Here is an 18,180-nt window from a genome sequence, read left to right as displayed (position 1 = left end):
TTTCAAACTCAGATTAATTAAATCGACCCGAAAACTCAAATTGAATTGAATTAGAATTTAAAAAACTCGATTAAAGTTTTTTTCTCCAAAAAACATTGAATGTCAGGAAGGCTGCAAACAACTCCAAATTGATCCCTGGACGTCTCCCATTGACATAAACAGCAATTTGGCAGGATTTTGGTGGCGAATAGTCAAATTCGATTTCTTAAAGGGATAATGTCATGGGAAAAAATGTTTGTCTCAAAAATCATCAGTTAATAGTTCTGCTTCAGCAGACACTGAAATCCATTTCTCAAACGTACAAACAGATTTTTTTATATTTAATTTTGAAATCTGACATGGGGCTAGACATATGTCAGTTTCCTAGCTGCCCCCACTATTTGTGACTTGTGCTCGGATAAACTTCAGTCACTCTTTACTGCTGTACTGCAAATTTGAGTGATATCACCCCCCTCCCTGGTAACCAGATAGCAGCTCCCTAACACAAGATAACAGCTGCATATTAGATCTAAGAATGGCAATCAATTGTAAAATCCATGTTCCACTGTGACACATTTAGTTACATTGAGTTGGAGAAACAACAGCCTGCCAGAAAGCAGTTCCATCCTAAAGTGCTGGCTCTTTCTGAAAGCACATGATCAGGCAAAATGACATGACATGGCTGCCTACACACAATTTTGACCATAAAAAAAATTTGAAAATTCAAATTTCGAATTTTCAATTCAACCCTTGATAAATCTGCCCCTATCTGCCATCTTCTTCTTCGTGTCTTCTTCTGGTGCTTCGACAATTTCCGTGACTTTCGGGGCATGCACAGTTGTTCGGGACCGGCAGACTGCTCCAACTGTGCATGCACCGATACGGCACTTACTTCCTGAAGAAAAGAAGATGGCTGCCATGAACTCCGATGCCCTGAATCTGCACCGAGGGGTAAGTAAAAAGTAATGGGCATTTACCCGGGGTAGCAGCTAGGTAGGGGGAGGGAGGAGGGAGGGGTCTATGTAGGGTAGGGGGTATGGTTTTTCCATAAAACTCTTTCCCACACTCTTTATCACCAACCATTTCCCAGAAGGGTCACAGTAATTGGCTGAACTATTTTTTGTCTCGACAAAGTCAGTATTTTTATACAGGATGTGCCTTAATTTCACATACTTGTAACAGATTATTTTACCATAAGGAAAATATGTTTTGAATTCTTATACGTATCTGTTTGATGACTTGTAACATATAAGATCACTCCCATTTCTGTTCCATAATGCTTTATACTTTAAAAAGTCTTTCAGGCTCTGCTTGTGACACTTTAACATTTGACATTCTGACATGGTGAAAATATATACTGTACATATGATTTACTTGCTCAATTGAGAATATAATAAAGGAAGATATAGGTGTTTTAATACCTGAAAGATGCTATTAAAGCAATTCCATAGTATCTCATGTTGAAAAGCAGGTAGAGTTTGAAGCCAAGCCTTCAGTATGGGCCTCCAATCCAGGACTGAGGAACTCATAAAGACCATGCCGTTTCGAGATACTGTTGCAGGAGAGGCATTATCAATATTATGAGGTTCAAATACTATTTTGCAATTTGGTGCCATTGGAATACGGTCCCCATTTGCCAAAGTGAGGGTTTTGTTGTCATCAAGAACAGAATTCAGGTTCTCAATCCAGATAGCATCTACAGGGCCATCTAAGACTATCCATATATGTTCCCCCTAGAATAAATATGCACACACATCAAATGAAACTGTTAAAACAAATAAAAACAAAATTAATCTCTGTTTTTCAGTATACATATTTATTTAATACCTTATTTCATCCTAGCTCACCTTCTTTGCTTTTAATGTTTTTCTCCACAATGTTGAAAATATACCATCTGTCCAGTCATTTGTAGCTACATCAAGAGTGCCAAACATCTGAGATGCTGTAATTGCTTTGGGATTCATTCTCATCTCCTTGTGAGGTGCACCACAGTCAGTCATGGCTTTCATGAGGATGTTAATACATTTTGTTTTTCCAGCCCCACTGGGTCCCAGTGTCATCATTCCTTAAAATATTTAAGGTAGATACAGGTATAAGCAGATAAGCCAGCACAGTGGCCAACTATCTATTGGTGCTGTAGTAATAATATTTAAATATTAAATCAATCTATTTTTCAGAAAGTTATATAGAACAAACACTACAGAGCAATTTCTCCATTTCAATTCACGGTTTTTTAACCATAATTCAGAGAGTTTTTCTCCCATAGTTCCAGCTATGCATCCAATGCATTGGAATTCCTAAACTTGCGCTTGTGGGTTTTGATGAGTCAAAAATCTTGCAGACAGGGGATTGCATCATTTCCACAAATTGGCGTTAAATGATGTCTGCAGTGTTTCTTTAGGCATACGTCTGCTGCATCTATTCAATCAGCATGCAGTAGCAACTCTGGGATTACCACTACCTTTGGGGTGGTGGTAGCTCAAGGGTTCTCCTGCATCAATAGGTGGACTTGCAAGGGCAGGTGCAAGACTCATCAGAACAGACTGTACGGAAGCAAATACATGCAAGTTCATGCATTGTGGTTAGGCACAAATACCTATTATGAATGAGCCAATATGTGCAAACACAATTGCAGTTACAGTTGTAAATGAGCCCCATTGTCTCTGCCTTTTATTGCACAGGAAGACATGCCAAAAAGTCATAGCTCTCAACGTTTCATTGTGTTCAGTTTTACACCCCTACAATAAGATGTAAGAAGGAACTAGCAAGGCATTAGTCAGACTAGACTTCTATCAAGCTAATTAACTAACCACAATGGCAGCGATTAAATCTATTGTGATACTTAATGCAGCCCAAACAAAATCCATTTCAAACAATTTAAACTTGCCATCAGATGTTGATGTTTTCATTTTCACGCCTTAGGAACCAAACAATACCCCAAGAGATGTCTCCCAAGAAAAACAATAAAAATGCTTCTAGCAAATTCTGAGACTGGAATGTAGTTAGCAAAAACTGCATATTATAAATCAGTAGTCAATTCACAAATAGAGAATAAATAATATTTTTCACTGGTTATGAATAGACCTGAAGACTTTTTTCTCAAAGGGTGCGAGAAACATTTTATTTCAGAATCCAATTTGTTGGAAATTATGTAGTTAACATCACAAACCAATTTTCCTCTCACAAAGCCCCTAAAAAAACTAATATTGTAGTCTCCCATCTGTTAAACTTCTCGTACATGTGTGTTATAGCATTAGGACATACTGCTTTTTCTGCAACAAATCCTGTTAATTGCAGCATTTGTCACAAAAATGGGTTAATATTATCTTAAACAAGCTGCACAACAAGAATTAGCCATTTTTTTAACCATAATTCAGTCATCATCAAGTTTTTAATCATAATTCAGTCATCATTTATCAAGTTTATGCTGAAAATATTCAGAAATCTGTATCATTTGTTTGAAATAAAAAGTAAAACAATGTGTCATTTTAAAAAAAGAAGGATTTGTCAAATGCAATATAAGTATGAAACAATATCCAACTGATTTATGTTACAGCACACACTGGAAAATGAAGCACTGACTAGTTTAGCATTATATTTTGGGACAGAAGAAGTTGTAATAGGCAGGTTCCTTGAGAGGGTTTAAACAAACAAATTCTCTCACACCGGTAATTTAAACATAGAAATCCAGAGTCACCAAATGCTCTCTTGGGCTGATGGCATATTAAGGGGCAGATTTATCAAAATGTGAGTTTATATTTTAATTAAAAAAAAACTCACCTGCGTTCTGTTCATTCCTATGGGATTTTTATAAAAGATGTTTTTATTGAATAATTTTAAACAGACATACAGTACATACAATAAAGCAAAAAAAGACAAGACCAGGAGAGAAATAATAAATCAAGGTCAAAGTACAATGCGGCAGCAAGGATATGCAGGAGCATCTCACCCTACAGCATGAGGAATCGTGAAGAATGGTCACATCCAAGAGCCAGATATCCTGGCTGGAATTAAAGTACAGAGGCTGCATTGCAATAAAAGATAATGCTCCTGTAATTAAATCAGTGGTACATTAAACACAAAACATTTACCCAACTTGTTCTGGATTTTGTCATTTCTGTACCAGGGGGTAAAAAAAGAAAATAGGGGGGTGTACTCAAGGGGAAGGCGGGGGGTTTCCGAGATCTAACTCTCCCTCTGTGTGGGGCAGCAATGATGGCATATGGTCGGATAGCCATGGGGACCAGATCTTTCCAAATTTCTTGGGGCAACCTCTACGCATATAAGTGATTTGATATAAGGGTAGTGAGGCGTTCACCAATTCTATCCACTGCTTTTTCTTAGGTGGGTGTTTGGACTTCCATTTGAGAGCAATCAAGCGTTTTGCTTGAATAAACAAGAAATTTAACAAAGCCCTCTGTGGGGGCCGTTTCTTCAACCTGATTTAGGAGTAAGACTAGTGGGTCCATAGGAATGATAAGAGCCAAGAGCCCGCTAACTTCCTCTGTCACCTTCTTCCAGAACTTGGCGACACAGGGACAACTCCACACCATATGGATAAAGTCTGCTGGGGATGATTTGCATTTAGGGCACACATTCAGGATGGAGGGGTTCATCAGGTGCAATCTATGGGGCGTTAAGTAGGTTCTATGCAGATATCTAAATTTAATCATTTTGTCTTTTGCGCTTATCAGTACTGCCATGTGACTGTCTAGAACATCTTCCCACATATCAGAGGTAAGTTGAGGAGCATCAAGTGACCATTTCGAGAATAATTTTTGTAGAACTGGTTTCTGAGGTGTGTTTAGTAGGGAGTAAAATTGTGAGACAGGTTTACTAAGGGACGAATCACATGCCAATACCTCCAGCCGTCTGGGTGTTGTATCAATTTTTGTGGTGCCAAATTGTGCTCTATAGGCATGTCTCAATTGAAGATATCTAAAAAACATGGAGTTTGGTAACTGAAACTTCACTTTCAGGTCGTCAAAGGAAAGCAGCTCACCCAATTCAGTGATTTGGCCCAAGTACTTAATATGACAGTTAGCCCAGAGTTGGACATCTGGAATAGTTCTCAGCTGGGGGAGGTGGGGATTAAACCATAGGGGTAGAGAGCCAGAGTATTCATTCACCTTCTTGGGAAAGTATTGTAGGGCCATCTTCCACAATTGTATCGTACTAATCATAAATGGGGTTGTGGCGCTAATCCCTCCTTTACCCCGATACAGCAAATTTTTAAGGGCCTCATAGGAACCCATCAGTTGTGCTTCTAATATGGTAGCAGCGTTTTGTGAGTTTGGGGCACACCACCACCAGACATTGACTAACTTAGAAGAGAGGTAATAGAGGAATAGGTTTGGGGCAGCTAAACCCCCCATGTCAGCTAGATGTTGTAACGTTGTCAGGGCTGTTCTAGGAGAGGAAGCAGCCCAATAGAAAGTAATCAGCAATGACCTCAGTTTCTGAAAAAAGCTTGTGGGTATGGCCACCGGGGCTTGACGAAATATATATAATTTTATTGTCAAATGTTGACAACAGTGGCTGTAAGTTAAGTTCTACATATTTTCCCAGTTCCTTGTGGATCTGAACGCCCAGGTATTTAAAAGAGGACGACCATTGGAGGGGGGCCCTGTATCTATTTTTGTCAATCAGGAAATCATCTATGGGGAATATAATGGATTTGTTCCAGTTGATCCTCAAACCAGAGTAGGTAGTATGGGTTTCTAGCAATGCTAGTGCTGTATCCAGTGTAAGGGTTTTCCAAAAACAGAATAGTATCGTCCGCATACATTGCCAGCTTCTCAGTGTGAGGCCCCACCCGTAAACCCCTGAGTGTTTCATGAGGGATGCCAGGGGTTCCATTGCGATAGCAAACAGCAAGGGCGAGAGGGGACAGCCAGCCCTGCCTGGTACGTCTAAGAAGCGAGAATGGAGAGGAGACATTCTGGTTGGTCCTAATCCTAGCTTTAGGTTTTCTGTATATGGCTCTCACCCAGTTTCTAAAGTTCGGCCCAAGTCCCATGAGTTCCATCGTGGCCCAGAGATATTGCCATTCGATAGAGTCGAAGGCCTTTTTTTATTATCCAACGCAACAATGACCCTGTGGCTGGCGTTAGTGTGAGGTGCAACAATGTTTGTAAATAGTCTACGGATATTAATGTCTGTCATTCTACCGGTAATAAACCCTGTTTGATCAGGTGAAATTATTTTGGTAATACCCTGGTTCAATCTAATGGCAAGAATTTTAGCTAGGAGTTTTGCGTCTGCATTGATCAAAGATATGGGCCTATAGGAAGCACATTTATGCGGGTCTTTTCCCGGTTTCAAGATAAGGGTGATTAGAGCCTCACTCATGGTGTCAGGTAGGTCTTTCCCAGGTAATATACCATTGAATAGTGGGTCAGCATCAGTATCATCTTCTTCTCATGTTTTTGATATACCTCAGGGGGGAAGCCGTCTAGGCCAGGAGACTTTCCCGATGCTAGAGAGGAAATTGCTGCACTCAGCTCTAGTTCAGTGATTGGTGCCTCAAGTATGTCTGAATCGCCCTGTGACAGACTGGGTATGGGAATGTTATGTAAATAGGAGTGGATCTGTGGGGCGGTACATGTTATGCGGGAGGAGTACAAGTCAGAGTAATATTCTTTAAACACCCTGTTAATCTCAATCAGGTTAGTTACTAAAGAGTCGTTGCTGTCACAAATAGCAGGGATGCTCATCAAGGGGGTTAATTCCCTGGACAGTAAAGCCAACAATTTACCATTTTTGTCACCTGTAGCAAATATGTTGGACTTTAGGTAAATTTGTAATTTTCTGACCTGTGTTAACTGTTTAGTATGCAAGGCCGTTTGGGCAGTAACCCAATCTTGTTTCGTCTGCAGATTGGGGTCCTGAGTAAATACCTTTTCTGCTTCTAGTGCCTGAGCATCTAGCATGTCAATTTCACGCTGGTTATTTCTGTTATGGGATTTGATTTGCAGGATATACTGCCCTCGAATGTAGGCCTTCAGTGAGTCCCACAGCATTTGGGGATTAACAGAATTACTGTTTAGATCGAGAAAGGTTTCGATCTCCCCTTCTACTGCTTCGGTTATGCCCTCTTGTTGGAGCCAGTACCTGTTGAGTTTCCATATTCTATCACTAGGTATTGGGGATGTTTAAATTTGAAGTAACACCGGGGAGTGGTCTGAGATTCCCCCTGGAAGTATGTCAATCTGGGATATCTGTAACAGAATCTCAGGGGACCCAAAGACCAAATCAATACGTGACATAGTGTTGTGCGAGGCAGAGAAGCATGTAAATCTCTTTTCCCCTGGGTGTTTCTCCCTCCACAAATCAGTGAAGTGAAAGGTTGACGCCCATCTAGGCAGGGAGGGGGAGGGTCTAACTCCAGGTTTCAGTCTGTCTAGAGGCTCAGACATAAAAGAGTTGAAATCCCCCATCAAAATGGTGGGTGCATATGGCAATAGTAAAAATTTTTCCATTAGGGTTGACAGCAGCGACTCATTGAAAGGGGGGGGGGGAATATACACATTGATTATGTTATACATTTTCCCATTCAAGAAACAGTTTATATAAAACGACCCTCACGATCCGTCACAATTTGAGACATTGTAAATGCACAGGTCTTAGTTACCAAAATCGAAACACCCCTTGCATAGGAGGAGTAGGTGGAGTGATAGCAGGCCCCCAACCAGGATTTTCTCAGAGTACAGACCTTTTGGCCTTCAAGGTGGGTTTCCTGAAGAAGAATTAAATGTGGTTTAACCCTCCTAATCACCTTAAATACGAGACCCTTTTTATTGGGTTGCCCAGTCCTCGGACGTTCCAAGATAACAGCCTTACCTCCGCCATGTTCTAAGAGAGTGAGAAAGTCGTAAGAAAGGAGAAGCCATACTCACGAGGAAGTAGAGGCTGAGTAGATTGTAAATGCAATAGCGGAAGATGAGACTGCCCGGGAGTAGGTAGGTAAACCCGAATAGGACCAGAAAAGAGTTCAGCAGTGTCAAAGCAGAAAACATCCCCTCCCCACCCGTTCCACCCCAACTTGAGCGGGTTTCGTTCCCATAACTATAAAGCATAACTGCAGGGGGAGGAACGAAAGTGTGTAAAACGTAGTTCTCCGGTTCCAGGGCTTCTGACGCTGATGTTGCTCCGAGACGTGTGGCAGGAGAATTCCCTCATTATAGTTGTAGCATATCAAAACTAGAAAGCCAAGTATTACGCTTCAAGAAGCACAGGGCTTGGTGGTCTTTGAGCTCTCGGTTGTCGGGCGGGTAAGGGTGGAGAGAAACTTGCTTCTATCCAGCGCCGCGCTTCTTCAGGAGCAGTGAAGAAATAGGCCCTGTCATCTTTTACTACTCGTAGATGGGCAGGGAAGGACATGGAGTATGGTACTTGTAGTTTTTGTAGTCTAACTTTCACTTGATTGAATTTCAGCCTTTGATTACGGACCTCCATGGAGAAATCAGGATATATTGATATTCTATGGTTCTCATATTGTATGGATCCAAGGATCCTGGCTTTCCGCAATATTGCATCACGCTCTTTGTATGAGTGTGAGTTTTGTATGAGTGAGCCAGGATTCTACAAAAAGTTCCACTTGTCTGCCTTCTGCTCGCTCAGGGATACCCACAATACGGATATTATTCCGCCGCAGCCTGTTTTCGAAATCATCTGTTTTGGCTTGTAGGGTAGAGATTTGTCGAGCATGATCCTCTAGAGTAGTGCGGTAGGGCCCAGTCCTATCTTCTAGGTCTGATATGCGCCTCTCAGTCTCATGAGTGCGCTCTCTAAGTTTTTGCACGTCCAATTTTACTATATTAAAGTCTGTTTTCAGCTCATCTAGCTTATTCAGTACAGAGACGTGATTAGAGCCAAGTTGTTGCATGATCTCCCCCAGAGTGGGCTCTGTGGGGGGCTCCGCCTGGATGCACGCTACTTCCCCCAAGGGTTCTGTAGTAGCAGCCATTGTATGGCAATCTGTTGGTGGGGGGTCTTGCTCAGGTGTTCTGGCGTATTTACTGAGGGAACGCGCTGCATTAAGGCTCACCTTGCTTAGCTGCGCAGCACCATGTTCCAGTCCTGCCATCTCCCACACAGTATCAGGTGCCGCGGCGCCATTTTGAGGAGGCGCATTTGCAGGAGATAGCCCTTAGAAATCAATCGGTCCATGTTTCCATGCACAGTGTTTAAAACCAATGCATAAAACAAGCTTAACAAATACCACTCTGCATAATTATTGAAAAATGAATGTCACGGTTTTCATTTAATGAGGATATACAACGTTTAGAATAGAAAGACAGATACACAGAGAGACAGCAGATTGGGGGGAGAATAAGTAGAGGGAAGAGAAGATGGGAGAGAGACTGGAACAGGGGAATATGAAGGTGAGACAGGAAGAAAAAGGGAGGGAGACTTTTTGTTAAACCAAGGAACGATGTTTGAATAAATCCATATTTCTTTCTGGTTGACATGCATCCATCTTTTGGTCAATTCTTTATAGCAATTTGATTAGCATGCTCACCATGCCTGACTCGCTGTGTCTCATATAGCTGAATAAGTTTAAGAATCCAAGGTGGGTGATGAATAAGACCTGCTTCTTCTGTCTGCTTTTGAATAGCTGCTTCTAAGTCTGGGTATCCAGCTTTATCAAGGGTAATTCCAGGGAACAGGTCATTAATCAAACTCATAAACAGAGGTTCGTCTTCGTCTACCTATTAAAAAAAGTAAAAAAAGCCAAGATAAGGATATCTCCTTTGCGTAATCCATTTAAAAATTGAGTAGATTGATATGTCTCACAATATTAAACTAAAAATAAAAACACACCAGACATATTAGTATTAATATTATATTTTCATATATATCTCTGCAAGCACACATCATTTCACAGGTACCCTTAAGTATCCCTTTTGAACTGTGAATGTACAACGGGTATAATTTACTTTTAGCTATCATATCTATATAAAACCCTTAGTGTTTTTGCCTGCTCCTTCCCCATTGTCATGCACACCCTCTAAGTGACTAAATCATGTCACCTTCTATCTTTTTGTAAGGTGTTAGGAGGGCTCTGTAGGGTAAGAAGACTGGCAGTTCCTACCTGATTAAAGCTAGAGAGTCAACCGGAAAAGTTTACACAACAAAAACACATAAAAAAAAACTACACACTTTATTGTGTGAATAAGATTTAAAAAAAGAATAACATTTAAAATAAGATGTTAGTAACATACCAATTTAGAAAGGTTCATGTCACGGAGAACTCGCATTACAACTGTTTTCTCTGGTTCATTTGGATTGGATCTTTTCACAGCCCCAAGAGTTCTGAGTACTGATAGAATATTCCTCAACCCAAAGTCATAGTGAACCTACAAATAAGGGAAATATGAGAGATGAATCAATAATCAACATATATTCTTGCAAACTTGCCAAAAGTTATTTTAACTTATAGGAGGTTTTTTTACTAATCCTCAAATTTATCTAGTCTGGCTTTTTGAGGCAATAACTTTTTGTGGAAAAATAACCTCAAATTTTTCGATATTTATTATACCCCAATGCTGCAAAGTCCTCTATAAGTCAATGGGAGAGGCACCTATCTCAATTTGAAGTTGGCGTGGTTTGCACTGGATCTAGCCCTGACACTCCAACTTTTTCTGGGTATTTAGGCAAAAACTCAAAAAAATTTAGAGCAATTCAGAAAAAAAGCCAGAAAAATTCAAGCGATTTGGGTTTTGGGCTCGATTATATTGAGATTAATAAATAGTAACAACAACTATGTATGTTACTATGTAATAAGGGCATACTGGGCATGGGTGTTTGGTCATGGTTTTTTTTAATAAAATATGAGAAAAATTAAGATTTTAGTAAATAACCCACAAATTCACCATCGCTGGCTTCGCGCACATCGAACACTTCACCAGGCGTAAATTTGCCTGGACAACGCTAATTCACGAAGATCCGAAGTTGCGCACAGGGTAATGAATGCTGGTGAGGTTGCACTAGCCAAAATATGCTCAGCAGTTCGAAATTACGCTAGTATTGGCTAATTTGCATACGGCGTTCAGTTAAAGTACAATGGCCGTATATGCTGAGGCAAATACATTACACTACACAAGGCCAGGGAATTTTAAAAAAATTATATATATAGAGGTGTTATATTGCCTTACACAGTTTATTTTAGGTGCCATATGTTATTAAATGTAGGGAGGAAGGAGGGTACCCCAAAAAACATTTTTGATCTTTTTCAGCCTATCACCCTGTAAAAAGGAAAAGACGCCAGCGTTTTTTGGGACTTAGAAAAATGTTCAACTTTTTTTTGAGGAACTCCTATCTCCTCTATTGCACTTCACCTGGTCTGAGGTGGCGAAGGCAAGTCTGGCGATAGAGGTAACGGTCAGTAAAATAAAAAACTTGGTGAATTTGCATAGTAACGCTCTTTCGCCAGAGCGAAAATTCACCTGGCGTTAGAGTGCGAAATTGCACCAGAGTCTATTAAAAAAAAAAGTTAATAAGGGGTTGTTTTACTGCTGGTAGCAAATAGCATTTTTTTTTCTCCTTTCCCTCTTTCTTCTAATTAAGGGGGAGGGGTTAATCAGGTATGTAATCTGAACAGGCTTTGTGTGCTCTGGTTGAAACCTTAAACTTGTGAAGGCAAAGCGAGTGTGGGAGCTGCTTAGCGAGTGTTGCATGTGAATTAAGTGTTAAGCAGCGTTAAAAACCTTAAGGCGTTTAAAACCAAAAAGGTGTTTGTGAGGAATTACATTTGGGAGACTGTAAGTACCCAATGTAAATATGAGTGGGTTTGCTGGTATTACTCAGTGTGTGTCTTGTCACATGTATGTGGTGTTGGAGCAGCAGTTCCATGCAGTATTTACATGTGAGAGATATCGGTGGGTTTTCATCTTGGAATCTGAGCTGCAGACTCTAAGGGGTGAACTTGCAGCACTGAGAGCATCGGCTAACGAGGGGAATGACAGGAGGCTCGCAGAGCAACCACTGGCAGGGGCTAGTGGAGTGGGGGGGAGGAGAAGAGGCAGTGGAGGCTAATGAGGGAGGAAGTTTTGTGACAATCAAGAGTGGAAGTAGGGGACAGAAGAGTAGGGGGGCTGGTCCACAGTTTGTCCAAAACAGCAAATTCGCCGTTTTGCCTTAAGATGCTGGGGAGGAAAACTCCGAACTGGCGTGTATGGAGCAGGCTGACTCTCGGAGCACCCTGGGAGGCAGTGGCTCTAATACGGGTGGTGGGGGGAGTGCAAGAAAGGAAAGGCAGGTTCTAGTTATAGGGGATTCAATTATTAGAAAGGTGGATAGGGTAATCTGTCGCAAAGCCCCTACATGCCGAACAGTCTGCTGCTTGCCTGGTGCTAGGGTTCGGCATGTAGTGGAACGAGTGGACAGATTATTGGGAGGGGCTGGGGAAGACCCAGCAGTCATGGCACACATAGGTACCAATGACAAAGTTAGAGGAGGTGGTGAAGTCCTCAAAAATGATTTTAAAAAACTAGGTGCAAAGCTGAGGGCGAGGACTTCCAAGGTAATTTTCTCAGAGATATTACCTGAGCCACGAGCAACACTTAAGGAGACAGGGGGAGCATAGGGAGATTAATGCGTGGCTGAAAGATTGGTGTAGGGAGGAGGGTTTTGGGTTTTTGGAGAACTGGGCTGATTTTTCAGTCGGCTACAGGCTCTTTTCTAGGGATGGGCTGCACCTCAATGATGATGGGGCAGCTGTTTTGGGAGAGAAGATGGCTAGAGGGTTGGAGGAGATTTTAAACTAGGTGTGGGGGGGGGAGGGTTCAGTAAAAGATTCAGTGGAAGACAGGTTAGATGAGATAGTGGGCAAAGAAAGGGAAAATGGGGGAGTAGATTTGGCTGGGGATACTGTTAAGGATAGGGAGGACCACATGTCATATGTTCAATATGGTACCAGTATTAAATTTATGTTTACAAATGCAAGAAGTCTGACTGGTAAAATGGGAGAGCTGGAGCTGCTGGTGTTGGAAGGAAAATATGATGTGATTGGTGTGGCCGAAACATGGCTGAATGAGTCGCATGACTGAGCAGTAAATATCAGTGGCTATACTTTGTTTCGGAGGGATAGAGGCAATAGAAAAGGAGGAGGGGTATGTCTGTATGTTAGGCAGGATTTAAAAGCTCATATAAAGGAGGAGGAGAAGTTGTATGGGTGGAGTTCTTCACCAATTGTAAAGAATCCAGCAAATTAATTGTAGGAGTATGCTACAGACCCCCTAATGTAAGTGAGGAGGAAGAGACAAAGCTCCTAATGCAAATAGAAAAGGCTGCTAGTTTAGGTAAAGTAATGATAATGGGGGATTTTAATTACCCAGATATTGACTGGAGTAACGGTACTGCTAGATCAGTTAATGGGAACAAGTTTATAAACTTATTGCACGACAATTTTTTAGCACAGGTTGTTGAGGAGCCTACCAGAAAAAATGCTATTCTTGATTTAGTGATCTCAAATGACCCAGAACTTATAGCAAATTTGCAAGTCATTGAACCCCTGGGTAATAGTGACCATAATGTTATATCTTTTAATGTCTGGTGCAAAAAACAAAAATATACTGGGGCAACAAAAACCATGAATTTTGCAAAAGCTAATTTTAGTGCCTTGAGGGCTGCCCTACAGAGCATTGATTGGGGCATTAGGTTTTCAGCTAAAAACACAGAACAGAAATGGTTGTCCTTTAAAATGATATCAAATCATTACTGTTCTCAATTTATTCCCTCAGTGGCTGACTCAGGATATGATTCAAAAAGCTTTAATACAAATTCATGTAAACAAGGTTCCAGGGCCTGATGGCATACACCCCCGGGTTCTAAGAGAGCTTGGTTCAGTTTTAGTCCAGCACTTATTTCTGATTTTCTCAGATTCACTGTCATCTGGTATGGTGCCTATGGATTGGAGAAAAGCTGATGTTGTTCTAATATTTCAAAAGGGTACATGTATCAAATAAAGCAGCAGCACTCCGGTATCTTTGAAAAATTTAAAAACTTTACTCAAAGTTTTTCAATTTATCAAAGATACCGGAGTGCTGCTGCTTTATTTGATACATGTATACTTTGCCCTGGCAGGGGGTACGGCTTGCACCCGGGGCTGCAAGGAGCCTAATCCGCTTTTGAAGCACACTTTAACTACATTTAATATTTAAAAAGGGATTACGATCTCAGCCTGGCAATTATAGGCCAGTAAGCTTGACATCTGTGGTGGGCAAATTATTTGAAGGCTTGTTAAGGGATCACATTCAAAATTTTGTCCTAATGAATGGCATTATGAGCAACAATCAGCATGGCTTTATGAAGGATAGGTCATGTCAGACGAATTTGATTGCATTTTATGATGAGGTAAGTAAGATTCTGGACAGTGGGGGGGCAGTAGATGTGATCTATTTGGTTTTTGCCAAAGCGTTTGATACTGTGCCCCACTAAACTAAGGTCTGTTGGGCTTTATGAAGTCGTTTGCACGTGGATAGGAAACTGGCTACAGGATCGGGACAGAAGGTGGTTGTTAATGGGACATTCTCTACTTGGAGTAAGGTTCTTAGTGGGGTCCCCCAGGGCTCAGTATTGAGTCCACTTTTATTTAACTTGTTCATTAATGACTTAGGGGAGGGTGTTGTAAGTAATGTATCAGTGTTTGCAGATGACACAAAATTATCCAGCCCAATTAATTCCGTCCAGGATGTGGCATCCTTGCAACATGATCTTGACAAACTGGCAATCTGGGCAGCTAAGTGGCAAATGAGATTCAATGTTGATAAATGTAAAGTCATGCACCTGGGATGTAAAAATATCCAAGCCACTTATACCCTTAATGGGACTGCACTAGGCAAATCCATTATGGAAAAGGACCTTGGAGTCCTTGTAGATGATAAACTTGGCTGTAGCAAGCAATGCCAGTTGGCAGCATCAAGGGCAAATAAGGTCTTGAGCTGTATTAAAAGGGGCATAGAGTCAAGGGAGGAGGGGGTCATTCTTCCACTGTATAGAGCATCTAGAATATGCCGTACAGTTTTGGTCTCCATCACTCAAACAGGACATTATTGTATTAGAGAGGGTACAGAGAAGGGCAACTAAGTTGGTTAAAGGTATTGAAAATCTTAGCTATGAGGAAAGACTGGCCAAATTGGGGATGTTCACGCTGGAGAAGAGGTGCTTAAGGGGTGATATGATGACTATGTATAAATATATAAGGGGATCATATAATAATCTCTCTAATGCTTTATTTACCAGTAGGTCTTTCCAGCTGACACGAGGTCACCCATTCCGATTAGAAGAAAAGAGGTTCCGCCTAAATATTCGGAAGGGTTTTTTACAGTGAGAGCTGTGAAGATGTGGAATTCTCTCCCCGAATCAGTTGTACAGGCTGATACATTAGATAGCTTTAAGAAGGGGTTGGGTGGCTTTTTAGTAAGTAAGGGAATACAGGGTTATGGGAAATAGCTCATAGTCCAAGTTGATCCAGGGAGAGGCTTCAGATGGGTTTTTTGCCTTCCTCTGGATCAACTGGCAGATCCAATCAACCTTCAATGGGGATTAACCCCGTATTCTCAATATCCACTCATAGCTTCCACTGTGGGGCATATGTATCTGGACCCATGTATCTTTAATAGTAATTTAAAGTGACACATTTAGTTTTTTACAAACTGAGTTAAATTCATGTGAAATATTGTATAAATTAGTCTAAAATTAGTCAAACATCAATTACTTTGCAATCATTATTAGCTATAAAAACCGTCAATATGTTTATCAAAAGAGTTTTCTCTTTATATTATAACTGATAGTTAACAGAGACACCTATGATTAAGTGCAGGAGGGTACGAAACACGTAAGGTGGACCATGTGGGGGTCAGTATGTATCGCTATTTTAATGTAACTTAAATAAATATTTTTGCTTTAACTACTGAAAAGCCTTGGGACATATATCTTTTGATATAAACTTTTATGTACTAGAATATGACAAAATATTAGAGGACTGATTTATTTTTGTGGTGGTGCTTTGCAACCTTTTTCTTTGAGTGTGATTTATCACATTAAAATGCATTACAATTGCATCCACTGCACCTCTTAATGAGTATAAAGTCCAATATACAGAGGAAACAAAGGAACAATTGAGCCCTGTACTATACTGCTGCATTAAGGACTAGGCTCTTTGCATATTGCACACACATGCTGTACATAATTGTGCGCTGTAAATTGCTGCACAATAATATGTAATTGATGGGTTTGAAAGCATACAGTCATGCTTGCCGTGTCGCAGATAGAATTTCATTTTCTAATTGCCATGGCGCAACAAACAGATGCATCATTTAGTTGCATGGAGGCCCTGGTACTTCCCCAGCATGACATTTTTTTTATTGCTCTGCCTTCTCACCTGCTTTGATAATTGTTCCTCACACAGTTTGTAGAGAGTGTAGAACTTGCGACTAAGAATTTGGTTATCCCGAAAGCCAGCACTTGCCAGCTTCACCCTCATTATTATAGCACGGTCTGGAACCATCATGGCCACTGTTCGAAACTGAACCTTCAGATTCTCAGGGAGCTCTTGTCGCCCTGCATAACCTGGATTCTGTAAGACACAACAGGTTATTGAATGCATGTTGTTTACCTATTTAGAAGTATACAAATAGTTTTAGCAACAATGTGAATTATAGCATTTATCTCAATGGCCAGTTGCAATGGTTACTGTGCCACAGATGGAGTCAGATATAGTAAACATTGTATGGATTCATGAATTTCTTTGACTCCATAATGATTTTTGTATTTATTTATATAAATCATTCTTACTCAAACAACTCATATAGACCCCCCCCCCCCCCAAAGCATTACCATGGTGCATTCTGATTGATAACAAATGATATCGATCAAATAAACAGGGAAAAAAATTAGGTTTTTTGGGGGATCTAAATTATCGGACCCCAAAGGCTTGTGACAAATAAATGATTCTGGATTTCACTACTAACAATGCCGCTGCAGTTTAATTCCAGATTTATTCATAATGTACAAATTGCATATGTATGTATAGCAACCATAAGAAGGTTGTTTTACATGCCCAGTACATTGGTTTTTACTGGTTTTGTTCTGTTAAAAACTGTAATTGTTACAAATGCCAGTCCTTTCACGCCTATATCACCTGTTCATATTGTCAGCAATAAAACACTGTATCCTGGAAGGGGGTGCAACTATTTAGCTTAAAGGAAAACTATACCCCCAAAATGAAAACTAAACCAACAGAGCGTTTATATCAAACCAAGTGACATATTAACGAATCTTACCAAACTGGAATATATATTTAAGTAAATCTTGACCTTTTACATCTCTTGCCTTGAACCACCATTTCGTAATGGTGCTGCCTCAGAGATCACCTGACCAGAAATACTACAACTCTAACTGTAACAGGAAGAAGTGTGGAAGCAAAAACATAACTCTGTCTTTTAATTGGCTCATGTGACCTAACATGTATGGTTTGTTTGGTATGTTTGTGTGCACAGTGAATCATATGATCCCAGGGGGCGGCCTTTATTTTTTAAAATGGCAATTTTCTATCTATGATTACCCAATGGCACATACAGCTAAAAAAGTATATTATTATGAAAATGGTTTATTTACTTGAAGCAGGGTTTTTACATATGAGCTGTTTTATGCAATATATTACTATAGAGCCCTAGATTGTTCGGAGGTATAGTTTTCCTTTAACAAAAAACTGTTAGCCAGAAAGCCAGAAGAACAATCTAGCACACAGGGACCCATTATTATTTAGGCAAACAAGTTCTTGTGCATATAGTGTTTAGTTGTTGTCATTTGAATAAAGAGAAGGCCAAGGGGGAGATGTAATAAAAGTCATAAATGGGAAAAAAGAATAATACAAATAAGAATAAAAATTTGTAATTCACAATGTAAAATTCTTCATTAGACAGTTATTACATTGCGAATTTTAATTGCACATAACAAACTATTAAGGCATGCTTGAAGATGTCGGAATTTTTTTTAGAGTAAACATAACTTTTTCACTAAGAATTTTTATGATATACGCATACTATTAAATTTGCAGTCTTTCTTCCATTTTTGGACGTGGTCGCTAAACAATTTCCCTGTTAGCAGTAGCTAATTGTTCACACAAATTCATACATTTTTTTATGTCTAATTTTTAGAGACTAAAGGTCGACATACTGTACATCCAGAGATCTT

The 18,180-nt window shown here is 40.3% G+C and overlaps 1 protein-coding gene across 5 annotated transcripts in view; it reads right to left on the bottom strand.

Moving 5' to 3' along the window:
* LOC108718513 (dynein heavy chain 5, axonemal) overlaps positions 1-18,180 on the bottom strand; it is a 379,491-nt gene that overhangs the window by 200,629 nt on the left and 160,682 nt on the right. For all 5 annotated transcript variants that reach the window (XM_041566222.1, XM_041566224.1, XM_041566225.1 and 2 more), the window contains 5 exons: positions 16,367-16,561; positions 10,206-10,340; positions 9,503-9,692; positions 1,827-2,044; positions 1,401-1,712 (listed from right to left, as the gene is read on the bottom strand). In XM_041566222.1, the coding sequence (XP_041422156.1) occupies positions 1,401-1,712; positions 1,827-2,044; positions 9,503-9,692; positions 10,206-10,340; positions 16,367-16,561 (1,050 nt within the window). The remainder of the gene's footprint in view (positions 1-1,400; positions 1,713-1,826; positions 2,045-9,502; positions 9,693-10,205; positions 10,341-16,366; positions 16,562-18,180) is intronic.

Source organism: Xenopus laevis, chromosome 6L (assembly GCF_017654675.1).
Source record: "Xenopus laevis strain J_2021 chromosome 6L, Xenopus_laevis_v10.1, whole genome shotgun sequence".
NCBI lineage: Eukaryota > Metazoa > Chordata > Amphibia > Anura > Pipidae > Xenopus > Xenopus laevis.
This window is presented reverse-complemented; position numbering and strand designations above follow the sequence as displayed.